Raw genomic sequence first — 26,790 nt, forward strand, 5'->3', positions numbered from 1 at the left:
TCTCACATGTACACATATGAGGCGCCAGAATCTGCACATGGCATGGACAGCTCTGAACCCCGGTCCCTGAAGCCTGTAGGGATGTGGACTCACCCAAACACCTTTATGGGAGGTTGGGAGATGGGGTGGGTAAGGTTGGGAGAAAATTGGGGGAGGGGGAGGTAATGTCAGGAGGCCATTGTGATTTGAGGTGGTCAGGGTCTCAGGATACCTTGGTCACCCACTGACCATGGTGTGAGTCCCCAGCGGGCATGGTCCCCAGCCCATAATCCTTAAAACTGGGGGATTTTTTCTTCTTTTCTTTTGCTGGGGTGGAGTGGGGTTGGTAGGGCTTCTTCTATCTCTTTGAAAGACAGGAGAAGAGGCGAAGGTCAGAGTAGCTGAACTGGAGTGAGGTTGCTTCTCAGTGACCTCCCCAGGCTTCAGACTGACAGGGCGGCAGATCTCAGAGCCTGAGGCTTCCTCCGAGCTCACTGAGTTGGGTATGTGTTTCAGCGACGTGGCTGTGGAACTACCCTTTACCTTAATGCACCCCAAGCCTAAAGAGGAGCCCCCACACCGCGAAGGTGAGTAGACCTGTGGGTCACTGGGGTGGGGCTTACCTGTTAACCCAACACCCCGCTTGTTTCTGGGTTGGCCTTCCCAGTGCCACCTTTCCCCAGCTCCCTGTCTTTTGCAGGGCCCACAATACAACTGGTGTTTGCTTTTGACCCAACTGGGAGACAGAGAGAGGGAAGCTAGGAGTGGAGGGCAGGCCATGTTGGTGGATTTTAAATTTTTTTTTCATTTAAAAATATTTTTATTTTATGTGTATGTATGCCTGTGTGCTACATACATACAGTACCTCATAGGCCAGAAGAGGGCGTCAGATCCACTGGGACTGGAGTGACAGATGGTTGTTAAGACACCCTGTATGTGCTGGGAATTGAGCCCACAGCCTGAAGGCCCAGTACTCTCAAGTGCTGAGCCATTTCTCAGTCCCCATATTCCCTGAGTTTTGAAAGTGGTGACAGATTGGCCATATTCCACTGAAAGGGACCATTACTACAGTCCATGCCACAAACAACTGAAGCCTGTGCCTACAAATAGACTATGCAATGCCATAGATGGCACTTCGAATTCAGAGAGGTTACAGTGTGAGAAAACAGCCAGGCACCACAGCATGCGCCCACCATTACAGCAGAGAGAGGCGTATGAGGCAGGGGGATCGCAAGTTTGTGGCCAGCCAGGACTGTAAAAATAATCTTAGAGTAAATGGAACTCTGGCAAGCAAGAAATTCCTGTGTCTCACGTTGGAGACATGTCTTCTGCAGGGTCTTCAGTGGGCATGAAGGCCTCCCTCTCTGCATCTGACCTGGGAGGCTTCCCCCTCTCCTCCCTTCCCGGGGTGGTGGTGGGGTCCTCGTCCCGTTCCTCACTGGGTGCCTCAAAAGCCTCGTGTGTATGTTCAGTTCCAGAGAGTGAGACTCCGGTAGACACCAATCTCATAGAGCTTGACACCAAGTAAGCCGAACCTTCCTGCCTGTGACTTCTGGGTGTGGGGCCGGAGGTGGGATGGGAGAGGTGGAGGGGTGATTTGCATAAATGCTTATTAACCTCTGAGGGCAGCTGGTCTAACCTGTCTGCTGGGCGCCACCTCTGCTCGCCTCTTCAGCAACCTGCTTGCCTGCATGTGACTTGAAGGACCCTCCGGGCCTGTTCCTCTTCCTCCCGCCTTGGTGGGGTCTGTCTTCCTTGCACGTTCGTCATCCGCAGCACTCACTCAGCTGGCTGGCTGGCACGGGGCTGGTTCAGCCCCTGGGCTCCCCTTTCTCACCTGGCCCGTACCAGTTGGAGGCTGCCTGTAGGGTGGAGAAGGTGTCTGGGTGCTGTCACTTCTGCCGCCTCTGAGGACCGACTGATTCGGATTCCCCTGCAGTGGAAGGCCACGGGGCACCAAACAATGGCCAGAGGAAGAGGACCTGGTTCAATGGCTTGAATCACCCCTGGGGCAGGCTTCTTTCTCCCTCCAGCTCCCTAAACCTTTCCTTGACTCTTTGAAGAGCTCTGGGAAATGGGAGTTTCAAGTTGCCCTGTGAGGAAGACTTTTCAGCGGGCTGAACTCTGTGGGGCAAGGGACTTCATGTGCCTCTGCCTGTGCTTAAGTGACATGATGGAAAGAAACAGTCCTTAGTCCTGCCACGCTAGCCAGGCACCTTTCCCTCCGTGTGTCTGCTGTGGGTCCCTGGGGATAGCATGTGGGCTAGTACTTCTAGGAGCAAGAGCCTGTATAGGCTTTCTCTTCCTCAGAGCCCAGCACCAACTTCCTGGTTGAAATAGCATGCTCCCTGAAGCAATCTTGTTGGTTTGATTTTGAGGGGTGAAATGGGGTTTCTTTGGGATGTTCTTTGGGGATTCCCCTGCAGAGCCACATTCTACCACTAGGTGTCTGAAACTGGTTCACTTTTCTTGCCCTTAGATGTTGAGAGGCAAACTTCTTGTCATTTATGTGTGACAATCCCCACAGCCACCAGTGGGCTTCTAAATGGGTAGCCCGGCACACCTTTCTGCCTGAGGTCGTCCCGGAGACCCTGGAGAGTGTGGTTCTCTCCTGAGTCCATCTCCCCACATCTGGCCAGGCGTTTGGGTCTGCCTGTTGTCTGCCCCTGCAAACACAAGACATTTTCCTTGTCTCTTCCACTAGTGATGACGACATTGTATTTGAGGACTTTGCCCGGCAGAGGCTGAAAGGCATTAAGGATGACAAGGACGAAGAGGATGATGGCACTGGCTCTCCACACCTCAACAACAGATAGACTGGGGCCAGCCCACACCCTGGCAGCTCCAGGTTCATGTCTGCACTCGATGCTTTCTCGTCTCCTTCCCATTCTGGTTCTCCCTTCCCTTTTGTTCTTCCAGTTTCTACCAAGGGGCCCCAGTGGTCTTCCAAGTCTCGGTGATGAGCCTCTGGCCTCAGAACTGGCCTCACGTCACCATGCCAGCAGGACCACAGCACATCCTCAGCCATCCCTCTGCAATCACCTGTCCGCCCCCTTTTCATGCTCATTCCCAGAAAGGCCACACTACCTGGCCTTGGGATTTGGCTTGAGGTGGGGAGCAGAAATGGAAGACTGGGGCCAGAAGGCCACAGTGATGGTGGGTATGATGATGTGTAGGGGTTGGGCAAGATGGCTCAAGACACACAAGAAGATGTTTGCAGTCCCAGGAGGTGACAGTTCTGGCAGCTAAAAGAGGACTTGCATTGAAGGTGGGAAAGGGCTGGGCTTGTGACGAGAGTCTCGATGATTTTATTTTGCTTTTTTGTGGTCCAAGCCCACCAGAGACTCCACTCCCTCTACCCTCATCCTTGGTCCATGTCCTGTATCTCATAGGGGAGGCACACAGACCCCAAGAGTGAGGAGCAAGAGGCTGCCTTTCTAACCAGCAGACACCTAGACTGGGGCAGGCTCTACATCCAGCCGCACATATACTGACGGGATGAGACATCTTAGCTCTGCTACAGTTTGTGTGTGGGCACAGAGCGGGAAGTGGGTCTCTAACAAACACCAGCCCCTGGCAGTGAGCCAAAGCTACTGAGGAGGCTTCCTGAGGGGGGCTGAGAAGATGAGGCAGGGCGGGGAGATGAACTTGCCTCCTCCTCTTCTTTAGTGGATGGTCCTGCAGGAAGCAAGGATGGGGGCTACAGGCAGATGGAGTCCTCAGTGTCTTCCAGCTTCTGGTAGTTCTCCAGTGACTTGGCTCTATAAGCCAGGAGAGAGAGCTACCTGAGGCTACCATTCTCACGGTACCAATCCCAGAAGGTGGCCTCCCTAGAGATGTACTCTCTAGTAGGAAGGCAGCTGGCTCCTCTCCCGAAGGAGTTGACCCCACTGGTACGCAGAGTCACGGTGGTATCCATCAGCTGGTGTCAGTGTGATTTGGCTGGGGTGTCTTGGGGTAACAGAACAAACAGGTGGTAAAACAAAGTGCTTAAAGATATCCTTGTTTGGTCTTTGATGCCAGCTTCTTGTGTGACCTTGGGCCAGTTTCTTGTCGGAAAGCCAAGAGGTAGACCAGATGATTCCCAAGAGTTTCCGGTTCTGGCTTCTGTAAATCTGTGGCTCTCAGAGCCTCTGATCTACCTGGTGGAGCTGGGATGCCAACTGCCCCATCTGCCTTCAGAGGAGGTTGTTGGGACCCCAGAGGACTCAGGGCTGGGCAGAGCACTGGGTGCACCTTCCTGCCTAGGAAGGGCATGTCTGATCTCACGTTGTGGCCACAGCTTTTGCAACCTTCTCTGTGCCAGAGCTGAGGTTTGCTGAGGTTTGCATGAGAAGTGTGTGGACAACCTTGGTTTTCTCAAACATATTGATTAGCAGGGCAAGAGGATCTCATCTTGATTTCGGTTCCCTTTTTCTTAGTTCCATGCTTGTCTGAGAAGGGAGACCACAACTTTTTGTTTGTTTTTGAGACAGTATCATGTAGCCTAGGATAGGCATGAATTCACTGTGTAGCTGAGAATACTTTGAATTCTTGATTCTCTTGTCTCAAGTGCTGGGATTACAGGCATGTTCCACCACTACTGGCTTTGTACTTTATTATACAGATTGAATCCCATCCATTTTCAGCCCATCATGCCCAACGATTGCAATTGTTTCTCATGGTGAAATGGTCCAGGCCCACTGGCCCTGCACCTCCTAAATCTCATAAGCAGTCAACTCAAGGCAGATTAGAATAGCTAGCTTGGGGCAGTCACATTCCCTGGCCAGCCCTGGGGTCCCACCTGCAGGCTCCTCCGGCATCCAGCCCCTGCCAGAGCTAGCTGGGCACTTTTGCACCTATAGAATTGATTAAAATCTTGAACAGTGTAAGGCAAGCATGTGCCCTCCACTTCTTTCCACTAAAATCTTGGGAGCTGATACAAGGCCTGTTAGCATTTGGGCTAACTCCTCCTCTCCTCCATCCTTAACTTGTACAAGCAAAGGATCTCTTGGTCTAGATTCTTGAGCTTCCTGAACTTCAGCATCCCCAGTCACCCTTTGGGTTTATCCCGTAGATCAACTGAAATTTCTTTACCTGCAGGGAAGCATCAAGACCCTGGCTGCCTCTGTGTGCTTTGAGCCAGGCCTGCCTGAGGGCAATGATCAAGTTGGGTTCCAGCCAAACCATCCTTTGCTGACAGCTTTTTTCTTTTATGCTGGGTACTGTAGACACTGGGATGAATCTCTCCCTAGAATCCTTGTCTATAGAAAGTTTCTGGCCAGGGGAAAGTTAGAGGTCAGTGTTGACAGTGCTGTTCACAGCTAGTCCACGGAGTACTTTGACGTGAGTTTGAATACAGTGTCCCTTCCAGGTGGATGCAAACCCACCCTGGGAATTACACTGCAGGAGACTGCAATTTGGTGTCATTTGCCCCTGCTTCGCCATCGTGTGCTGCCATGATGGGTGAGATGCACAAGTTGATGTGTTTCTTTGGTCTAGGCCTCTGGTCTGCTCCAGACACCATGCCTCACCTCATCCCACATGACCTGGTACTTCTCTGCGGGGCTCTCCTTTGTCCTGGAGTATTCCTGGCCTGGCCAGGCAGCACTGGGAGTGAAACTGGAGACAGGAGAGCCTCACGAGGTTCCAGCATCATCGAGTGGTATTGGCCTTTTTCTGTGACAGACTGGGGCGTGTGCCGCCAAACAGCCCACACTGGGACTTTCCAGTAGACCAAAGGGCACATGTTGATGCCAGTCTGGGCAGGGAGTGCATGCTTTGGAAAAAGCTTGTCAATCCAGCTTGGACTTGCCTGGTGCCCCAGCCAAGAGAGGAATTCAGTTCCCAGAAAGATAAGGACTGAGCTGCTTGGCTGGACCCATGGCCATTTCAGCTTTAAAACACAGCTGGCTCCCCGTGAAGGGTGGCCGAGAGCCTGATGCCCACCTGGTGCAGCGAAAGGGCCACCTCTCAGTCCCTACTCACTAGAACAATAGCCTTTGTCTGCTTTATTTGAGGGATTGCTATGGGCGTGAGGTGAGGTGAGGTGAGAGCCAGGAAGCAGTCCTCTGTAGGCTGTGACCTGCTGCACAGGTGCGGCCCTGTCACCGCAGGGAGGAGGCCCGAGGTCACGCAGGAAGCTCGCTGCAGAATGAGCCCCCTGTCCACCAGTCTCTGTCTTTTGTCCTGATTTTCCCAGTTAGATATCAGCCACAAGGACAATCAGCCACTGTGGCTTTGGTGACCACACTCGGGGAGAAGTGTAGGTGCTATTGTTTAAGGATGGGTCCCAGCAACCAGCACGCAGAAGACATGGGTGTTGTCAGTGACTGGGGGTGGGAGGGTGGGGAGGAGCATCTTGTGCCTGGACTCTGACCGTAGGTCAGGGAGATGAACCCACTGTTGTGCCACCCAAGAAATCCAAGGGTGAGAGGAAGCAGAGGTTGCCTCTTCTAAGGATAAGATCTCGTCCTGGATCAACAGATCCTCCATTACAGCTCCTTGGAGACCTTTGGGAATGTCCAGTCCTCTTGCTCTGGGAGCTGAGACTTAGCTGATCCACTCACAGAAGCTTCTGTATCCCAGGGCAGCTCTCTCCCACCAGTGGTTAAGGCTCCCATCCCTCAGAGAGGGGCTAGGCTTCAACCGTGAACTCCCAGGACACAGGCTGCTGTCTGTTCTGATATTTACTCTTTTTAAACTTATGGACCAAATGGGACTTCACTGATTTTTATCCACACAACCTGTCTTGGGCCTGGTCCAGGCAGCTGCACAATTTCTGCCCTCCCTCCTGGCTCGAAGCAGCCTGCCAGTGGGAGCAGATCACACCTCTACCCCATGCACACTAGCTTCAACGGGAGGCCCATGGAAGGGCAAGCAACCTCCCTCAGCATCGCCAACTTGTCACCCCCGAAAGGGAGGTCAAAGTCAAAGCACAGGTCCCTGGGACCCACTGTCTGCAGACCAAGCACACCTCTCGGTGTTCCACACAGCCTCCCAGGGGGCTGCTACCAGGAGAAACTGGGGAAGGGGGGCTGAGACTCCAGCCCTCTCCTCGTTCCCACCTTCTCCGGAATAACTGCTTTTAACTCTTGTCTATTGAGGTCTCACTTTTAAATTCTGCTTTGAAGAAAACCTTCAAACCACCGTTCTGGGGGTTGATCTTAGACCAGCAAGCACAGGCTCTCTTCTTGCTTTTGTGTGATGGGGTGACTCCAGCATCCTGACACAGACTTTGTGTTGAAACTCAGGTCACCAGGTCCATGCATTTGAACGCACATGTGCACTTGTTTTCTAGCCACCCTCAAGCTTCGGGATGAGTTTGATGTGGGCTGGGCCTGATGATCAGTGAAGGTAGACCTTGGTCGTGATATTGGCGTGTGCTGCATGGGGACCATGGAGTGAGGATCCAGGCCCAATGTCCACTCAGGACTCGTTCTTAGGCAAGGCCCGTGGCTTGACAGGAAGAGCAGGGCAGTGGGAGGAGGAGCTAGGGTTGGCTTCTTTATGCACAGCCAAGGGGTAGGAATCCAGGTTCGAGTAAGAGATGTGCTGGGAAGAGCTTTTCCGAGGTAGGATTCCTGAGAGGCATTTAAAGCAAATCTTCATGAGTGACTCTCCTAAGATTCTATTCCACACATGTAGGTGTCCATGTACACAACAGGAGGCTTTTGTGCCCAAAGAGAGGCTGACCCCCCCTTTCTGCAGTCCACCAGCTGCCCTCCCTCATGGCCTGCAGTGGCACAGGGATTCACTTGCAGGACAGCTTCTTGATGAGACTTGGGCTAGCCTTTGGCAAAAAGTTCTGCCTGGGCCCACCTCTTGGGGCATTCTGGGTGAGGATTTGGAGCCCAGGGCATTGCCGATTACATGGCATGAGAGAAAGAATGCCAGCGGGTGTTTATAATCAGTGCAAGTGTGGCCTAGGAGACCCCACTGACCTCAGGTTCCCATGCGTAAAGGGCTAGTACCAGGCTCTGCCCACCTTATAGGGACTACTAAAAGGGAAATAAGGGTGGTGGGCAGGAAGAGAGGTCGTATGAGGTGGCAGGGGATAGGATCTTGGCCTGGGTTGCCCACCCACAGGGCCCACAACAAAATGGCAGGATATGCTGTCTGCCCTGGGTATCTCTGCTCAGGGTTGGGTCCAGTAGGGGCTGCTGCGGGGCTGCCTCTTCCGAGGAGTGGGAGCCGACATGGGTCCTGGGTGTGGTGGGGAGGGGTGGCTGGGGTGGCCTCAGGCCTGTGGACCTCTGTGAAGTGATGATTTGTGGCACATTCTTTCCTGGACCACGTCCAGGTCAACCTGTTGTACCTGTGGCCGCCCTTGTCCCGTGAAGTCATTATAGTGTATTCAACTCTAACAGGACAAATGAGCAAAAGAACCTTGAACGAGAGGCCATTAAAGGCCTTTTGTGATGGAGCACGCTGGCTGTGTTTTCATTTCTTGTCTCAAGCCCCAACAGGACAGGGCAGAAACCGAGAAGTGCCTTCCTGCCCTGCCCTGCCCTGCCCTGCCCTAGGTTTTGTGTCTCATCTCTGCCCTCCCTCCTGAAGGTTCCCTGGGAGACTTCTCTGCTCCTGCCTTTCTAAATGTCTAGCTTCATGGGGGAAGCTACCAAGCCTTTGGTCTTTCTCCAAACTGGCTGGAGTCCATGAGCCCTGCTTTGCTCCTGAAGCCCCTGCTCCCCGACGGTTACAGTTAGTCCCCTCAGCTGGAGTCCTCAGCCTCTGCTCACGTTACTCAGCCTGCGCTGCCAGGTCTTTCTGAAGCCCCTTCATTTCCCCAAGCCTTCCCTGCTCCTGGGCTGCTGGGACACGGGATGAGTTAGGGACCTAGATGAAGAGGAGCAGCCAACGTTCTGACGGACTGTGTCCTGTTTTCAATAAAGAGAGGAGGCATGCCAGGCAAGGTAGTACGCATAGCCACGCAGAGAAAAGAGGCCTATGCGGTATAATTTTACATGAATTTAGTTGTGTGATGAAAAGGAACTAACTAATTAATTTTAAGACAGGGCTTCTCTGTGTAGCCTTAGCTATCCTGGACTTGCTTTGTTGACCAGGCTGACCTTGCACTCAGAGAGATCTGCGTGCCTCTGTCTCCCCAAGTGCTGGGATTACAGGCATGCGCCTCTGTGCCCAGTGAAAATTTATTTTTTATATTCTTATAAAGATTGTGCCAACTTATGTCAAAGCCCTGCCCTCCTGGGTAGCCATAGGTGGGTTGTTCCTTCTGTTGTTCTCTTGAAGACAAAGCAGGGCAGGAGGAAGATGTGGGCATTTCATCTTTTTTGTTCCTGTTTAGGTCTATTTATTTCATTTTACATTTGTGAGTGTTTTGCCTGCCTGTGTGTGTGTACCATGCCCATGCCTGGTGCTCAGGGAAGTCAGAAGAGGGCAGCAGGTGCCCTGGCACTGGAGTTTGGGATGGTTGTGAGCCACTGTGTGTGTGCTTGGATCTGAACCGGGTCCTCTGCAAGAGCAGCCAGAGCTCTTTACCGCAGAGTCACCTCTCCAGCCCTGGGAGATTAATATGTTGGAGATGAGAGGGAAAATGGGGTGTGAGAAAAGCCCAGTGGTCAGATATAAGAAGGTGTCACCTCTCTTGGGAAAGGAGGTAGGTGACAGGACTCCAGCTGAAGAACTGGGTCCAGCAGGGACTTGGAGAGACAAGGCGTCTCAAGAAGGAAGAGCACAAAAGAAGCAAGGCTGTGATGGTCAGTCTTTTGATTTTTTTTGGGTGGGGGTGGGGTGGCACACACATTCACATCTGTACAACTGGAAAAAGCCTCAGGCCAAGGCCTCGTGCTTCCCTCAGTCCTTCTCCACCTTATTTTTTTGAGTCAGGGTCTCTCCTTGAGCCTGCAGCTCACTGCCTTGGCTAGGCTGACTGGCCAGCAAGCCCCAAGGGTCCTCCTGTTTCTTCCTCCTGAAAACGGGGCTGGATCATGGGTGTACCACCAACCCCATGTCCATATGTGGGAGGAGCTGAACTCAGGTCTTCACGCTTACTTGGTCAGCACTTTCCAACCGAGCCGGTGCCCCAACCCAAACAGTTAATCTTGACTGTGACCTCGGCTGGGCTGAGAAGGGTCTCCAGGGTTAAAGCACATCTCTGCGAGCATCTGAGAGGGCTTTTCCGGACAGGTTTGACAGAGAGAGATCTGCCCTAAAGGTGATAACACCGTCCCACAGGCTAGGGGTTTAGACGGAACAAAAGGAGGAGGTGTAGGGTGTAGGTTCTCTCTCTCCCTCTCTGTGAGTGTGTGTGTGTGTGTGTGTGTGTTGACTGCCACACTTCCTCTGACACATCCTCCTGCGACAACACCCGAAACCATGAGCCAATAGATCCTTCAGGTTGCTTCTGTCAAGCATTTTGTAATAGCCATGAGAACGGACTCACACATAGCCGTTGCTGGGGCTGCTGCCCAAACCGGAGAGTGGAGGACACTCTCTGGCCTCTGTTTCCCTCCTGTCTTCTAGATCCATGCTGGTACCTGTTATTGGCTGAACCCAATTCCAAGCTGACTTTTAAAGGATCCTGGCAAATGTGGTTTGCTACTGCAGGTGCCTGGAAATACAGAGCAAGAGAAAGGTGAACGTTAGAACTGAGACCAGGTCAGCTCTGCATCTCCCAAAATGTAAATAATTATTTTATTTATGCTGTAACCCCAGCATGTAGAAGGCAGAGACTGGAAGTGTGAGGCCAGCCTGGTCAACATTGCAAGTTCTAGGCCAGCTTTGGTTTTGCAGGGACACCTTGTCTCAATAAACAAAACAGGCAAGCAACAAAAACAGGCCCAGAGAAAACCAGACACACAGACGCAGAGACAGGGAGACACACGGATCCCATGTGCACACTGTGGTGGTCGGAAGACGACCTTGGGGAGTTGGTTCTCTCCATATGCTTTTATTTTATGGGGGCTCGAACTCAGGCCACAGGCTTGGGCCACCAATGCATTTACACGCCGCGTCAGCCCGCCAGCCATTGTTTTCTTTTTCTTAAGAAAGCATTGGCAACATTAGCATTCCACAGAACACAGTAACAGGACTCATCGTCTATGCTACAGTGTTAGCATTCACAGTATCCGGAACACAACCTGAAATTACGGAAGACACTCACACACGTGGTGACCGGAACTTAAGGGAAAAACACAGTCAGGTGCCAGCTCTAAGAATACTGACACACTGTTGTATTTTAAATGGCTGGAAAGACAACTGTTTCAAAGCATAGATACAGACACTATAGGAAAAACAACAAAAATGGAGATTTTTAGAATAAAAAAAGTCAAATCAAATACTGGCTATGCTCACAAAAGGGAAGTAACAGCAAAAGTCACCAAACTTGAAGATAGATGACAGAATTATTTTATCTGAAAAAAAAAAAGAAGGAACAGAATTTTTTTTTTAAGCTAACGGAACCTTGGGTCCTGTGTGTGACAATGTATGGGGCATGATTATAGCATATTCATATTGTTTGATTCTCAGAGCAGAGGAGGAAGACATTGGTGCAGAAAATAAATATTTGAGGAAATAATGATCACTAAATGCTCCCCCCCTCAATTCAATGAAAGGTGCACATTAACATACTCAAGTGAATTAGGCTTCTCTGCAGGATGAGAACCTTAGGATGGGTCTGCATTTTGAAGCTGATTTCTCAGATTGGCTTACACGACCTGGGCAGGGTAGCCCACCAATGGCTGCCTGCTTGCTGTAGAGGCAAAGCCTCATAGTCACTCGGTCTACACACACACACACGTCACCAAACTACCACAACCCAAAGAAAAAGTCAAGACTCTTGAAAACCGCTAGAGAAAATGGTGTATTCTGGAATGTTCTTTCATTTAAAGGTTACTGTCTGAACACAGATTTCTCATGGGAAAACACAGCAGCCAGAAGAGCACAAAGTATATTTAAGAGGCTAACAGGGATGTGTACTCAGAATCTCGTATCTGGTAGAAAAAAAAAAAAAAGCAAATATATTTATTTTTTTAAGTTGAAGGAAAATTATGGCAAAGATGAGCTCAGATTTTCAGGAACTAAAGGTAACAAACGGTGATGATCCAGGACTGCCAAGATGGCTCAATAGGTAAAGGTGGCTACCACTACGTCTGATGACTGGAGTCTGACCCCCAGAAGCCCGAGGGTGGAAGCCTACATGCTGTCCTCTGACCTCCACAGGTATGCTGTGTATGCATACCCATATATGCACATGCGTGAACATCCACACAGAAATACATGTAATCAGAAATATGTAAAAATACATGTTATGCTTGAAGTGATGAATAACCCTAAGAAGTCCAGGAAAAGGTATCTATATCATGATCCCTGAAGCAACAACTACAAATAGAACCAAACCTATAAATGAAAGCAGAAACAGTACCGTGTTAAAATTCATTCAGGGGGCTGGAGAGATGGCTCGGAGGTTAGGAGCACTGACTGCTCTTCTAAAGGAGCTGAGGTCCATTCCCAGCAACCACGCTGTAGCTCATAACCATCTATAATGAGATTTAGTGGCCTCTTCTGGCCTGCAAGCACACATGCAGGCAGAATACCATATAAACAAACAAACAAATAATAAATAAAATCTAAGGAAAAAAATTCAGATATTCCAAAAGAAGCAGAAATTTGAAACAACCGCAATAAGAGAAAAAAAATTTATGGGGGAAAAAACAGAAAAATTAAAGTGGTAGATCTGAAACCAATCATATCAATAACTACAGTAAGTGCTAATGGACTATATACAAAACTAAAAGCAGGTATCTAAACAATTCTGTCAGTAAGAAACCTGCTTTAAACGTCAAGATAGAGATATGTTAAAATTTATCTTCTTTAGTTAACTTTTCCCCCCCTTTCAAGACAGGGTCTCACTACGCAGCTCTGATTATCCTGGAACTCACTACAGACCAGGCTGGCCTTGAACTCAGAGATCTGCCTGCCTCTGCCTTCTGAGTGCTGGGATTACAGGAGTGTGCCACGCTTGCTGATATGTTGACCCGTGAAGGATGGCGGCCAGGGGTATTGTTCACACCTGCAATCCCAGCAGTGAGGAGATGACAGGAGGATGGCTGCAGCTCCGCAGTGAACTCTAGGCCCCTGCGCTGCATGAGACACTACCCCAAAACGAAGCGGCCCCTCAAAGGTCTGCAGAGCTATCCCATGCAAATAATAATAAAAAGCACAATTAGTGGCAGTATTAATAACTGGTGAGGTAGACTTCAGAGCAAAAATGTTGACAGGGTTAAACAAGGGTGTTTGTAATAATGAATGTGTCAACTTATCAAGATGGGACAATCCTAATGTACAATGCACCCAGTCACTGCGTGCCCACATACTCATGATAACAAGGGGCGGACAGGAAAGAAGAAATGCACAGATCTATGCACCCCTCTCTCAGGGGATGACCAAAGCAGACGACATCACGAGGATGTGATACATCAGGTGTGGATGTGGTACACAGCTATATATTAGCTAAAATGTCAGACACATTAAATGAAATTGCACTTATTTATTTATTTAGTGTGTGTGTGTATGTGTGTGCGCGCGCGCGCTTTGGAGATGTGTATCCCGCAGCACATGTGTGGAGGTCATAGGCTAGGTTGCTGGGATTGGTTTTCCCCTTCCACCATGTGTGTCCTGAGCTCAGGCTTCTCAGGCTTGGTAGCAAGTGTCTTTACCTTTGAGCCATCTCTCCAGCCTCAGAAAGATCGAAAACCAATAAAGGGCATCTACAAAACCTTAGAACTGGGCCCGGGAGATGGCTCCATGGGTGAAGGTACTTCTTGACCAACCCGATGACCCCAGACACTCAGAACCCACAAGGTGGAAGGAGAAAGCCAATGCCTGCAAGCTGTCCTCTAAGCCCGTGCTGACACCGTAGCACATGCTCCCAATAAACGAACAAACAAACAAACAAACAAACAGATATGTACAAACACACACTTAAAACCCCACAGCTAACACATTTAACTCTCAGAGACTAAGTGCTCTTCTTTAAAACTGGGAGTAGGCAAGAGAGAATATTTTCTCAACTCCTACTCAGCGTTAGATGGGTCCTGAGTGCAACAGGCAAGAAAAAGACATAAAGTGGGCTGCCAATTGTAAAGGAAGACATAAAACGGTATTCCCCACAAACAACTTGATTATGTGATTAAAATCCTCAAGAACTCCACTAAAAGGGGAAGAAATACTAAGTAAATTTAGATGGTTGTAGGAACACAGTGCACTAATATCAATTGTGCTTATACGGCAATGTTGAACATTGGACTGAAATGAAATAAATAAAAAAAAATTTTTTTTCAAGACAGAGTCTCCCTATACAGTTCTGGTTGTCTTGGAACTGACTATGTAAACCAGGCTGGCCCCTAACCCACAGAGATCTGCCTGGCTCTGCCTCCAGAGTGCTGGGATTAGAGTGTATGCCACTATTCTTGGCTGAAATTTTAATTTTTAATTTAAATTTATGTATTACTATCAGCTGCCTATGTGTGCATGATGCATGTAGAGGAGGCATGTCATAGCACACATATGGTCAGAGGGAAACTTTGCAGAGTCCATTCTCTCCTTCCACATTCATGTGGGTTGCAAAGATAGCACTCAGGCCGTCAGGCTTATGCAGCAGATGCTTTTCCTACTGAGCCTTTTCACTGGCTCTGAAGTTGAAATGTAAAAGACAATAGCATTTAAATCTGAAATACTTAGTTAAAACATAACAGAGTATGTACATGAACTCTACGCAGAAAGAAGTCAAAGGAGATCTAAATAAAATGAGAGCTATATCATGTCCCCAGATTAGAAGATTTCATAGCACTATGTGCTTGCCTGAAGCCTGATTACTCTAGAGGCTGAGATGCAACATCACCAAGCCCAGGAGTTCAAGATCAGCCTGGCCAACACAGCAAGACATAAAAATAGATGCTGGAGACATGGCTCAGAGGTCAAGAGCACTGGCTGCTCTCCCAGAGGTCCTGAGTTCAGTTCCCTGCAACCACATGGTGGCTCACAACCATCTATAATGAGACCTGGTGCCCTCTTCTGGTGTGCAGGCAGAACATTGCATACACGATAGATAGATAGATAGATAGATAGATAGATAGATAGATAGATAGATCTTTAAAAATATATCACAAATATTATACACCAATCCTCCTCAAACTGACAAGCTAATGAAATCCAAATCAAGAATTGGAAGGGTTTTTTCTTTTTGCACATGTAGACACACTATTTTTAAAATCTATATGATAAGGTGAAGGAATGAAAACAAGCCATTTAAAACAACAACAAGGCTGGGGCTGGAGAGATGGCTCAGTGGTCAAAGTGCTCTTTGTGCAAGCCCAAGGACCAACGTTCAGATCCCCAGGACCCACATAAATTCCAGGGTAGGCATGGTGGCCGCCTGTAATTCCAGCCTGGGACTGTAGGTACCGGAGCTCCCCAGGGCAAGCTGGCTGGCAAGACCAGCCACGTCTGCAAGCTCTGGGTCTGGGACCTTCCTCCTTGAATATGGCAAAGAGCAATTCAGGATGATTGCCAGCATCAATCTTGGGTTTCCATATGCATGTGCACCCGTGCGCAACCCCACACATACAAAAACATGCACACATGTACACAACACACACGAAAATTGGAGAAAGAAAGCAAAAGAAGTTGGAGGCATCTACTGCCTGATTTTAAGAGTCACCATGAAGCTGTGTGACATTGATGAAAGGTAAGGCACACCAACAGAGCAGAGTGGGGATCCAGAAATGGCCCCATACACACATGACATTTGATTTCAGACAGATGAGAGAGGTGATTTGTCTCAATTAGGGTTTCTATTGCTGTGACAAAACACTATGACCAAAAAGCAAGTTGGCGAGGAAAGGGTTTGTTTGGCTTATACTTCCACATTGCTGTTCATCACTGATGGAAATCAGGACAGGAACTCAAGCAGGGTAGGAACTGGAGGCAGGAGCTGATGCAGAGGCCGTGGAGGGGTGCTGCTGACTGGCTTGCTCCCCATGGCTTGCTCAGCCTGCTTTCTTATAGAGCCCGGGACCACCAGCCCAACGGTAACACCACCCACCACTGATCACGAATTGAGAAAATGCCTTACAGCTGGATCTCATGGAGGATTTTCTCAGCTGAGGCTCCTGCTCTGATGACTCTAGCTTATGTCAGGTAGACACAATTCAACTGTTGTTTTCAACAAACTGTGCTGGTGAGGATGTAGAACCTGGATGCTCACACACTGCTAGAGGAAACTGGAAATGGTACAGTACACAGGGGAGTTCTGGAAGTTTCCTATATTTAACCTCAGCATTTCCATTCCACAAGAGACATAAAAAATGATAATATCACAAAAATTTTCGCATAGACATCCACAAAGGCCATATTTACAACTGCCAACAACTAGAGTGGTGACACAGGAGACTACAGTTCAGAGCCAGCCTGGGCTGCCTAGTGAGACTTTGTCACAAAATAGAACAAAGTGGAAAGCCAAACTATACCATTGTACTCAGTGGAATACCACTCACTGATAAAAATGACCAGATGTAATACACACAATAGAGTCTCTGAGGAATTATGCTAGGTGGACAAAAGCAAGTTTAAAAAGAGTCTGTGTTCTGCATATACATTGGCTAAAGGGACTTCAGTGGAGAAGAAACAGGACCAGTGCTCCCTGGTGGCTGGGGCTCTGTGAAATCTGGCTGTGAGGAGGTATCAGGAGGATGATTTTTAAAAGATAGCCACCTGTTCTATATCTCTTCCAAACTCTTAAACCCATGTGCCCCAAAGGGTGACTTTTAACTGGCCAAGTTTCAACATGAAAGAAAAAAGAAAGTTAGGCATAGCAGTACATGCTCACAATCTTGGTTGCATAGGGAAACCCTTTCTCCAAAAGAACAAGGAGGAGGAGGAGGAGGAGAAGGAAGAAGAAGAGGAAGAGAAGAAGAGGAGGAGGAGACAGAAAAAGAGGAGGAGGAGGTGGAAAAGGAGGAGGAGAAGGAGGAGGAGGAGAAGGAAGAAGAAGAGGAGAAGGAAGAGGAGGAGGAGAAGAGGAAAGGCAGGCAGGTTGAACAATCAATAGTTAAATAGTTTATTGGCACGCATCATTTGCTGGGTTTGTGCCAGGCTTTTTGCAAGAGAAACCAGGGAATCCACATCCAATTGTCCAGACATTCACAGGGGATAAGACCAAAATTTAGGCTTGCTGCTGATGGCTATGACAGGTAGTATAGCATGCCATGCTAGGGAGGGTCTTCATGCTCTGCTGGGGTAGCTGAGTCAAGGATTAGACAGGCCAGGGGAAAGAGAAGTCTGCAGTGAGTGCTGAAGGATAGGAAGGAGGTAGGTGTGTGCAGAGGGGCCATGGACATTCCTGGCACATGGGGAGGATTCCCCTGGGTGAGACAACTTGGACCTGTAGGGCGAAGGTGGCTGAGAGAGCTGGCAGCAAGCTGGGTCAGAGGGTCACAGGCAACCAACGAGTGTGTCTGCATCTGGAAAACAGCTGGCTACTTGCAGTGGAATGAGAGGGAGTCTATAGTGTGTTCCCATCAGTCTGGCTGTAAAGTGGAACATGGACCAGAGGGGGTGCTGCAGGCAGGAGGGCTTGACGGAAGCAGGGTAAGATCCCATTGAGCCATGCAGAGTTGGGGGCAGCGGTGGTGGAAAAGAGGACAAACTGGAAAGGTGCTTAGGGCCACCACTGGTGAACCCCAACAAATCCTGGAAATTTTGGTCTCTGTTCCTTGGCACTGGTTGTTTCTTCTTCTTAGGTTGGTTTTTCCCATCTGGTTTCCATGAACTTCATTCAGAGGAGGCCCATTCCCACCGCTCTCACCCCCTGATTTCCCTAAGGAGTATCTTGCTTATAGTCTAGTGCATGACTGTGCAGCTCACTGACCTAAGCCCATTGGCTCCTTATTAGGTACATGACCTTGAGCACGTCACCCATCTTTTTGTGACCACTGATCCCCCATCTGTGATGCAGGAATAGTAGCTGTGCCATAGAACTGCCATCAGGGTAACAGCTTAAGAGAGAGAAAAAAAAGTTTCTAGAAGAATCTCTGATGTATAGCAAAGTCTGGTTGACCTCACATATAATTTTCTGTTTTACTCAAAACTGTTCTATCTCCACCAGCAGATGGCGCCTGCATGCAAAGAAAAGAGAAAGCGGGTGTCTCTGCCGCATTTCTGCCAATAGATATCTCTTCAGGTCCTTAGGATGAAAAACCCTCACTGCAGAGTCAGGGGAGGCTCTGCCTAGTCAGGATCCCGAAGAAGTACTTAAAAGAGGGTCAGAAAACTAAACCATACCGAAAAGATGAAGCCAGGTCTAAATTATATTTTGCAGGGTCACATTCTAAATGTCTGTTTAGAGTCGGGGGTCTCGGATTGTCAGGCTGCCCTTGGAAAAGCGGAGGCTGGCCTCCTCCTGATCCTCCCGCCTCTTTCCCCAAGAGCCAGACTGCAGGCATCTACACCAAATTTGTTCGCTTTGTAGAACAGTAGGGAGGAACCGGCCACCCAGGCACCTTATATCATCGCAATTCCAGTTTAATGAGGTGGGAGGTTGTGGGAGTCTGGAAAAGTACGGAGAGGAAGGTCAGAGCGCCCTGTGTGATTCCTCTCCCTCTGAATGGTGTATCTGTGGGGGCAGGACGGAGGCTAGGGGAGTTTTGAAAAAAAATTTCTAGTACTGAGATGCAGACTAACAGTGAGGCAGTTCTAACCCTCTCCTGATGTGGGCAAGGAGCAAGAAGACCGGCCAGTTCAGGTGAGCGTTCAGACGCACATCGCCGGGAGAGTCCCGATGCTGTGCCGGGAAGAAGGTGCTGTGATGGTGGAGAAGTGGGGCGGGGACAGCTGGCTTCACCACTTAATGGAGGAGGACAGAGGAGCAGCTGTCCTGGTAGACAGCAAGAAAGGGAGGGCGGTAGTTAAGCAGTTCTGGGAGACAGGCTAGTCCAGCCCGTCAGTTCAGCGCTCCTCCTCCCCCTGGTACCTTTTCAAAAGTCCCTGGGTCTGGAGCCTACAGCCTGCGTAGCTCTAGTTAATCCTTGCCCCCTTCGTTTAAACACGCAGACACACATGCAGATGTGTCTGTATCATCTATTTTAAAAGCAGGGTTGCATGTAGCCCAAGGTGACCTTGAACTTCCTACATAGCCAAGGATGACCTTGAATTTCTGATCTTTTTTTACCTCCGTCTCCCAAGCCCTGGAATTACAGGCATGTTCTATTATGTACCAATTATGCAGTCTTGGGGACCAAAGCCAGGGCTTTTTGCATGCTAAGAAAGCACTCTGGCAATCCCAGCTTGCCTAAAATAAAATAAATGTTAAAAATAAAATATTAAGTATTTATTTATTTATTGTGTGTGCATGTATGAAATGCATGCACGGGTGCTTTGAGACAAGAGAAGGTGTCATACCCCTTGGATCTGGAGTTATAGGTACTTGTGACCCTCAGCGTGGGTGCTAGGAACCAAACTGGGAAAACAGCAAGTGTTCTTAACCCTTGACTCATTGGGTTAAGAACTCATTGGGTTAAGTGTTCTTAACCCTTGACTCTTCAGTCCCTGCTTCTTCTTTCGTTTGCGATTTAAATGAAAAAGGGTTTTAAATTTTATCTATTTATGTGTGTCCATCTGTATGTACATTCATGTGGGTGTCTGAGGAGGCCAGAAGAGGGCACCAAGTCCTCCGGGGCACTTGTGTGCTGCCTGCCCTGGGTGCTGGGGTCTGGATTCTGTCCAGCCCCATTGCTGTTGCTGTCTGAGGTCTTATTCTGGCCTAGGATGCCATCAAACTTGTGGTAAGCCTCTTGCTTTGCCTCCCAACACCCCGGGTTACAGGTGTGTGACACCATGCCTTGATTTCCCTGTAATTATCATTATTTTTAATTTCTCCCATGTGGTTGTTGATAGTGAGTCCTTTTACATCAAAGTTTCCCAATTCGGGTGGTCAACTCAGGGACTTTCCTAAGGTCCTGTGTATGGCCACATTCATAGCGATCCTGTGTGGCCCCATCTGGACTTGGGACAGCAGTGAGATCTGGTTCTTGCACGTGCGCCCTGGGCTCAGCAGGTGTTCAGCAGAGAAGGTGCAGGAGGAAGGATGGACTGAAAGTCAGGGCCTTGAGCTTGGGCTTCCAGAATCAGCCCCTGGCTTCCTCCACAGTGGACATGGCCCCCAGCACAGCTGCTGCCTCCAAGAAGCCAGATCAGAACTCTTGCAACCTGTTCGGAGCAGCTGATGACGTGTGCATGTGTGTCCCATTGCGGGCTTCATTTATTTATCTATCTATCTATCTATCTATCTATCTATCTATCTATTTATTTATTTATATTTTCCTCTTTAGGCTTTCATGGTTCGGCCTGTCTTCTGGAACCAGTGCCACGGAATAAGAGGATGCTGAGTTCAGAGGTGAAGGGCCCGCCGAGTACTCAGACTCCGGGCAGATCCACCTTGGGGGCAGGCATTCTGGGCTCTGCAGGACCTGAAAGGGCTCTAGTACAGTCTGAACTATCTCCACACCCATCCAAGGAAGAGTGAGTTGAACGCCATCTCTCGCAACCCCTGGAAAAGCCACCCCTGTAGGCTCGGAGGCAGCCGGCGGGTGGGCGCAGTAAGCGAGGAGAGGTTATGAGAGAGGTTCAGAAGGAGCTCAAGTGTTATTAACTGCTCCACTCACTTCGCTCAGCCTGGGAAAGGCCACGCCTGTGAATTAGGGCCGAGTGTCTGCCAGGCTGGCTTAACGAAGACGGAGATGGGCTTCAGGGAGGTGGTGTCCCGTCCCCAGAGGTCAGAAGTCCAGCTCAGCCTGAATGGAAGGAAGGCAGAGATGCAGGGAAGCAAGGGAATCTAGGGGACAGAGCCAGCCTGGGCTAGAAAGAGAGAGGCCGGCTGGGCAGCATTTCCCAGCATACAGTGAGGACTCGCCTGGTCCAAGGGTTCAAGTGACCTGGAAAGAGGTGTGCTTAGCTTGGATGCAGACTCAGTCCGCAGGCTCATGCCAGGCCCTCACCGGCTCTCACTCCAGATCTGAAGGCTCGGGTAGGCTCAGGGTCACCGACACGAGAGGCTTCTCCTAGAGGAGTTTCTGAAAGGCATTTTCGCGCTGCTTACGGGTCACAGCAGCCTGGGAAGCGTGCCATGTCTCTCCAAGTGCACAGCGGGTTCACGTCTACCACACTGACAGTTACACCCCCACGCACCCCCTCACCCCTTGCCTGCTCACTGCCCTACCTGCTCTGTAAGGGGACATCCCAGAGACAGCTTCTTCCCTGTCACTCCATCCCTGCTGTCCCTGTCCTCTGGGTCTCTGCACACCCCTCACTCTTGGCAGCTTCTGGGAGAGGCTTTGGCCAGAGTGGATGGTATCAGGGAGTCAAGGCGGCTCACTCCTGGAGTCGCAACACTTGGGAGGCTAAGACTGGAGGGTCTTAAGCTCAAGGCCAGTTTGGGCTACACAGCAAGACCCTGTATCAAAACCAACCAACCAAAACATTAACCAAGGCTTGAGGGTGTAGCTCAGTGGCACAGTAATTGCCCAGCACATGCAAGAATCTGGATTTGACTGTCTAACACCGCAAAAATCAAACGGAATAAACTCCAACTCAGCTCAAACGCCGCTTCATCTACGAAGCCATTTTAGGCTGGGTCTGGGCGTCTCACTCTGCCTCTCAGAGTTTCCTGGCATTTCTTGTCCCTAGACCTTGATTAAATGACTCCTCCCTGGGTCATTAGCCTCCTTAGGATGGGCAGAGCTGTAGTCGGTATAGCTAGATGAGTGGCTAGATTTGTAGAGGAGGAAAGCTTGCAGTGAGGATAGCAGGCCAGAGCTGGCTTCTAATGGAGTCTGTAAAAGACTTGAAGGCAAAACCCTGCCTTGTAGACTGTTGGTCTTCAACTGATTTTTTTTTTTTTCTAACATCTGCTGATATTTCATGGCTCAGGAAAACTAAGTTCTTAGGACTTAGTAGAGTTCCAATGGTAACACTACGTAAGAACTGTACTTGTCTGCTGATAATGAGCCCATAACCAACAGCTCGTTTTACTTGCCAGGATTTACTGCAGCCACAGACTACACTACCAGAGGGTACAGCTTTAGCACTGAGGGGGTCTGCTGAGAGGTGGCTTTCTAACCTGTTTAAGCACATCACTATTCTCTTCTAGGGGGTGTTCAGGGTACATGCTGAAGGTCACTGACAGATGCTCATGAAAACTGGCTGGAAGGATGGATACAGCGCTCACCAGCAGAAGGCTAGGAGACTGCATGGTGCTCCACTAAAGACAATCAAGGCTTGCCATGGCACTGGGATGGTCCTTCAATGTTTAGAAGCCACACCTTCTAGAAAGATGAGGCTCTGAACTTCAAAAAAACATGCTGGAATTGTAGACTTCAGAATTCTAGATTCCTGCCCCACAGTTCTAGGGCTCTGAGATCCTAAGTGAACCACTCCAGGAATACCAGGGGAAGAGACAAGCTCCCTCCTCCAGCCTGGAGCCTGCCTCCCAAATCCACCCCACGCCCCTCCAGCTGCTGTTCCTCTCCCTCTTGCACACCCAGTGCTCAGGTTCAATCCATCTAGTTAAAAAAAAAAAAAACAAAAAACAAAAAAACCTGACACAGGATGCACTAGCAAACGGATGGGCCCTGAGCCTCTGGCCCCTCAGAGAGTTTTGCTCCAATAAACTGTCTCTCCTCTGTAGCTGGCTCCTTCTCAAGAAGCTCAGCTGAGGCCAGGTTGGTCCAAGCATACTCCCTTTCAGCTCCCCATCCCAAAGAGAGGATAAAGGGTGTAAAGAAAGCATAGAATCCCGTGCTGCTTGTGACTACAGCCATTTCAGACCGTTAAAAAGCAGGCTGGCTTGGAGAAGGATGGAAAGCCTCCAGGTTTCTAGCCTCAGTCTTTCTCTGTGCATTCACAGCCCATTTCTTTTCCCCATGCTCTAGAGTGCGCTCGAGGGCCATTGCCCCCCTGCCCACCCACTCCCACTAAGGCCCCAAGGTCAGTAAGAACACAGCACCACTTACAAGAGCAGAGAGTATCGGAGATTATTGCAGACTTTATAGAAAACAGCCCAAGGAAGGTCCAGATTTCTCTGTTGAGGGTTGGGAAGGCGGGCCTCAAGCCAATACACGGAGTAGGAAGACTTCCTGTGCCGAGGCAGCACGGGCCTGCCTTTCTGCCTGACTTGGGGTGAGAGGCAGGGAGGCAATCCCTGCTCACTCACCGTTGTGCTTTGGGATCATGCAGAAGGCAGGGCACTGAGCCCATGACCTTGACCAGGAAGGCTTGCGACTAAGACTGAGACAAGAGGTCAGACTCTATCCCCTTCCAGAAGGCATGAGAGGTGGTAGCAAGGAGTCGCCAGGGGAGGACCACATGGGGAGGGGACCAGAGAGCAATCGATGGATGGGCAGCAACTCCCAGTCTCACCTTTCCAGAGGGCCAGAGACCCTGCTCACCACCTGCGCCCTTTTTCACCAAAGCCTGCCTACACGCCATGGGGGTGGCTGCCCTTTTCCTGAAGGATGGGAGAACTCCTCCCGGAGGGCAGTGTGTAGCACCCCACCACGGGGAGGTTCCTCTCCTGACCCTGGTCAGTGAATGGCTGGGCTAGTGAAAGTGCCAGTGATGGATGTCAAGGGAACGGAGAGCCTAAGACTTGGGCCAGGGCATGTAAGTGACTGAGGTGAAGAGCTGCATCGGAGAGTGAGGGCGAACACCAAGGGTTGGGACACAGGAGCCCCAACAGAAAGGCCAAGGATGGATTCTACATCAAGGCTTGTCCCTGGGATGAGAGGGACAAGGCTGGAGCTGAGACCCACCCAGGGCCAAGGAATGGAGGACTGCCTGAGCTAGAACCAGGGTATGAAGCACATCAGACTAGAGCCACGGAGCCTCCAGATGTGGGTTACACGATGGAGGCTCCAGGGTCCTGGGGTGGGGCAAAGCTCAAATTCCACAAAAACCTTCCAATGAGACCAGAAGGGATGTAGGCCCCCTACGCTCTGAGAAGGGGACTGGGGGCTCCTCGCTGGGGTCAGCGCAGTCCAGCCACGTGTCTGGCTCAAAGCACGCAGAGCGGTGGAGCAAGTGCTGGAGATTTCAAAACGGGGTCTTCGGGTGAGCCTGGCGACCAAAAGGGGTTTCCCAGCAAGGACGGGCAGGCAAGATTTGTTTACGGAAATAGAGGGGTCTCTGGGATTTTGACCTGGAAACTCTCAGGCTAGGGCAGAAGAGTACACTTTGGAACTTCGGGGTGGGGGAGACGGTACTACAATTTGTCCAAAAGTCTCAGAGATCCAAACTGGAGGGTGTGTGATCTCCGGGGCTCAGGCCAGGCATGGGAAGGCTGGGCGGCCCCAGTGAAGTCATCAGCCGACAGGGACAGCCTCCCCCGAGGGAGGTGGGCCTCAAAGACCCGAGCCCGGGGAAGTGGCCCGGGAGCCGGCAGGGGCGGCCGGCGCGGGCGCGCGGCGCGGGTCTGCATCCTGTTCGTAGCGGTAGTGGTAGCCCTCCATCTGGTCCCTGCAGGCCTCGCGCAGGTTGCGCATCCAGCGCTGGATGCCGCGGCGGTTTAGGTAGAGCACCATGAGGAAGATGAGGCCGATGAGAGCCAGCACCAGCCCGAAGAAGACGTAAGAGGCTTCCAGCTCCGGGCCGGCGACGTCCGCTTCTTCCCCACGCTCGTTGGCGCCGCCGTCGGCGCAGCCCAGCCGCGCCTCGTCCAGGTCCAGCAGGGGCCGGTCGAGCAGGACCCGCGGGGCGGCGCAGCGCAGGCGGCGCGCGTCGGGCACGCGCTCGGTGGCGTTGCGCAGCCAGGCCAGCAGGGGGCGCGAGCCGCAGCCGCAGCCCAGCGGGTTGTCGGCCAGCAGCAGGCGCGGCAGGGGCGGGTCGCCATCGCGCTCGAGCGCGCGCAGCTCGTCGGGGCCCAGGCCGGCCAGCGCGTTGGCGCGCGCGTCCAGCTGTTCCAGGCGCGGCAGGCGCAGCGCGGCGGGAGGCAGGCGGCTCAGCGAGTTGCCCGCCAAGCCCAAGAGGCGCAGCTCCGCCAGCGGGGCGAGCGCGGCGTCCAGGGCATCCAGCATCGCGGGGCCTCCCCGGGCCAGCGCGTGATTGAGCTGCAGCGAGCGCAGCGCGGGCAGCCCGCGAAAGGCGCGGGAGCCCAGCGCGCGCAGCGGGTTGTGGCTCAGGTCGAGCGCCGCCAGGCTGGGCAGGCCGTCGAAGGCTCCGTCCTCTACCACCTCGATGTTGTTGTGCGTGAGGCGCAGCGCGGTGAGGAAGGGCAGGCGCACGCCGTCGGGCGCCTCCTCGTCCCCTCCCGCGAAGGCGGCCGCGCGCAGCACGGTCAGGTTGGCGCCCACGATGGTGAGGTTGCGCGCGTCGGGCGGCACGTCCCGCGGCGGCTGCCGGAGCTCCGCGCCCGACGCGCAGCGCAGCAGCAGCTGGGGGCTGCCGAAGCAGTAGCACTGGAAGGGGCAGGGCGCGGCGGGCCTGCTCAGCGCCGCCAGGAGCAGCAGCCCCGGCAGCGGGCTCCAGGGCCCCCGCTGTCCCGCGCGCGGGGCCATCGCGGCTGTCCCCGCATCCAGCCCCCGGCCCGCCGCGCTCACCAGTGAGTTGGGAGCGCTTGGTGATGATGGGATGGGGGTGGCACTGGAGGGAGGCGGTGGGCTAGACCTTGACTCGGAGCAGCAGACAGTCCCGATCGGTCCCTCCTCCTGCTTGGAAAGTCCGAGGAGGCTTCTCTTGGCTGGCGGGGGGCGGCAGGGGTCAGGCGGGGAGCCGAGCCCCCCGCCCCCGGTGCCCTCGTCGCCCTGCGCTCTGGCCTCCGACTTCCGCGGCCGTTCCGGGCTCCGAGCCGAGTGGGCAGGGTTTGCCTCCCCCTCCCCGCCTCCTGGACGCCTCCTCCGCCCCCAGCGGAGTCTCCGCACCTCCTCGCCGAGGGAGGCGGGGTGGGAGGCTCCGGAGCCGAGGGCCGCTGCGCTTTCTCGCTCCCCTGCTCTCTAGTTCCCGAGCTGCTGAGAAGTTTGGCTCTCCGAGCTTTGACTGCTTCTTTCCCCACCCCCTTCGTTTAGGCAGCTTCTTTCCTCCTCCCTCCCGGGCACAAGTAGGGCGGGGCCTTCGGGGCTGACCCGGCAGGTGGGTCTGTGCACCCAGGCAAGGTGGAAGAGGAGTTTAGGGCTGTCACTGGAGGAGGTGACAGGGCTGAGGTGGTGGGCTGAGAAAGTTACTCTTGTTGTAGTTCAGGAAAGGGGCTCTGCTAAGGGAGAGGTTCTGGAAAATCCCTGGCCTTGGCCGCCTCTCCTGCGACCCCAGTTTCCTGGCGCGTCTGGTCTTTGGTCGACCCTGTCCCACCCTCGAGGGAAGTGATGAGCGCTCCCTGTCCCCACACCCCCCACACCCCTCACTCAGGCTGCTCGGCCGCTGACAGACCGCTCCCACCGGTTTCACCCTTCAGGCTGGACCCTTCCGAGGCTCGAGGAGGAGGAGTGGGTGGAGTGATTCAGCTCTTTGCCTTCCCCGTCTTGGCCCGGCACCTGAACACTCCCAGAATACGGTGGTCAGCTTGCTCCTTCCCCGCCCCCAGGCTCCCCTACCAGGCAGTATTGAGTGGGGTGCAGGTACCAGAAAGTCAGGTACTGATTTTGTAGTGCGGAGTCGTCGGGGTGTGGTAAGATCCGGAGCCGAGGTGTTAATAGGTTTGTTTTGTTTTGAATTTTTACTTATCTTTTTTTTTTTTTTCTCTAGAACTGGGAAGCTCAAGACCTGATTTAAAGAGACAGACTCCGGAGAAGGGAGCATTCCTGGTCTTGGCATGAATTATTCAGGTTGGAG

The 26,790-nt window shown here is 51.7% G+C and overlaps 2 protein-coding genes across 8 annotated transcripts in view; one reads left to right on the forward strand and one right to left on the reverse strand.

Moving 5' to 3' along the window:
• The window catches only part of Arrb1 (arrestin beta 1), a 69,789-nt gene extending 61,403 nt beyond the window's left edge, over positions 1–8,386 (forward strand). For 6 of the 7 annotated variants that reach the window (XM_060367635.1, XM_060367636.1, XM_060367634.1 and 3 more), the window contains 3 exons: positions 496–566; positions 1,452–1,503; positions 2,684–8,386. In XM_060367635.1, coding sequence (XP_060223618.1) covers positions 496–566; positions 1,452–1,503; positions 2,684–2,795 — 235 coding nt within the window. In that variant the 3' untranslated portion in view covers positions 2,796–8,386. The other variant, XM_060367637.1, reaches the window with a different exon arrangement.
• A 14,362-nt stretch (positions 8,387–22,748) lies between these two features.
• On the reverse strand, positions 22,749–26,688 carry Tpbgl (trophoblast glycoprotein like). Its single transcript, XM_021656286.2, has one exon. It carries the CDS (start codon positions 25,521–25,523, stop codon positions 24,372–24,374), a length of 1,152 nt encoding a protein of 383 aa, XP_021511961.1. The 5' UTR covers positions 25,524–26,688; the 3' UTR covers positions 22,749–24,371.
• Positions 26,689–26,790: the final 102 nt, after the last annotated feature.

Source organism: Meriones unguiculatus, chromosome 14 (assembly GCF_030254825.1).
Source record: "Meriones unguiculatus strain TT.TT164.6M chromosome 14, Bangor_MerUng_6.1, whole genome shotgun sequence".
In the NCBI taxonomy this organism is placed as follows: Eukaryota; Metazoa; Chordata; class Mammalia; order Rodentia; family Muridae; genus Meriones; species Meriones unguiculatus.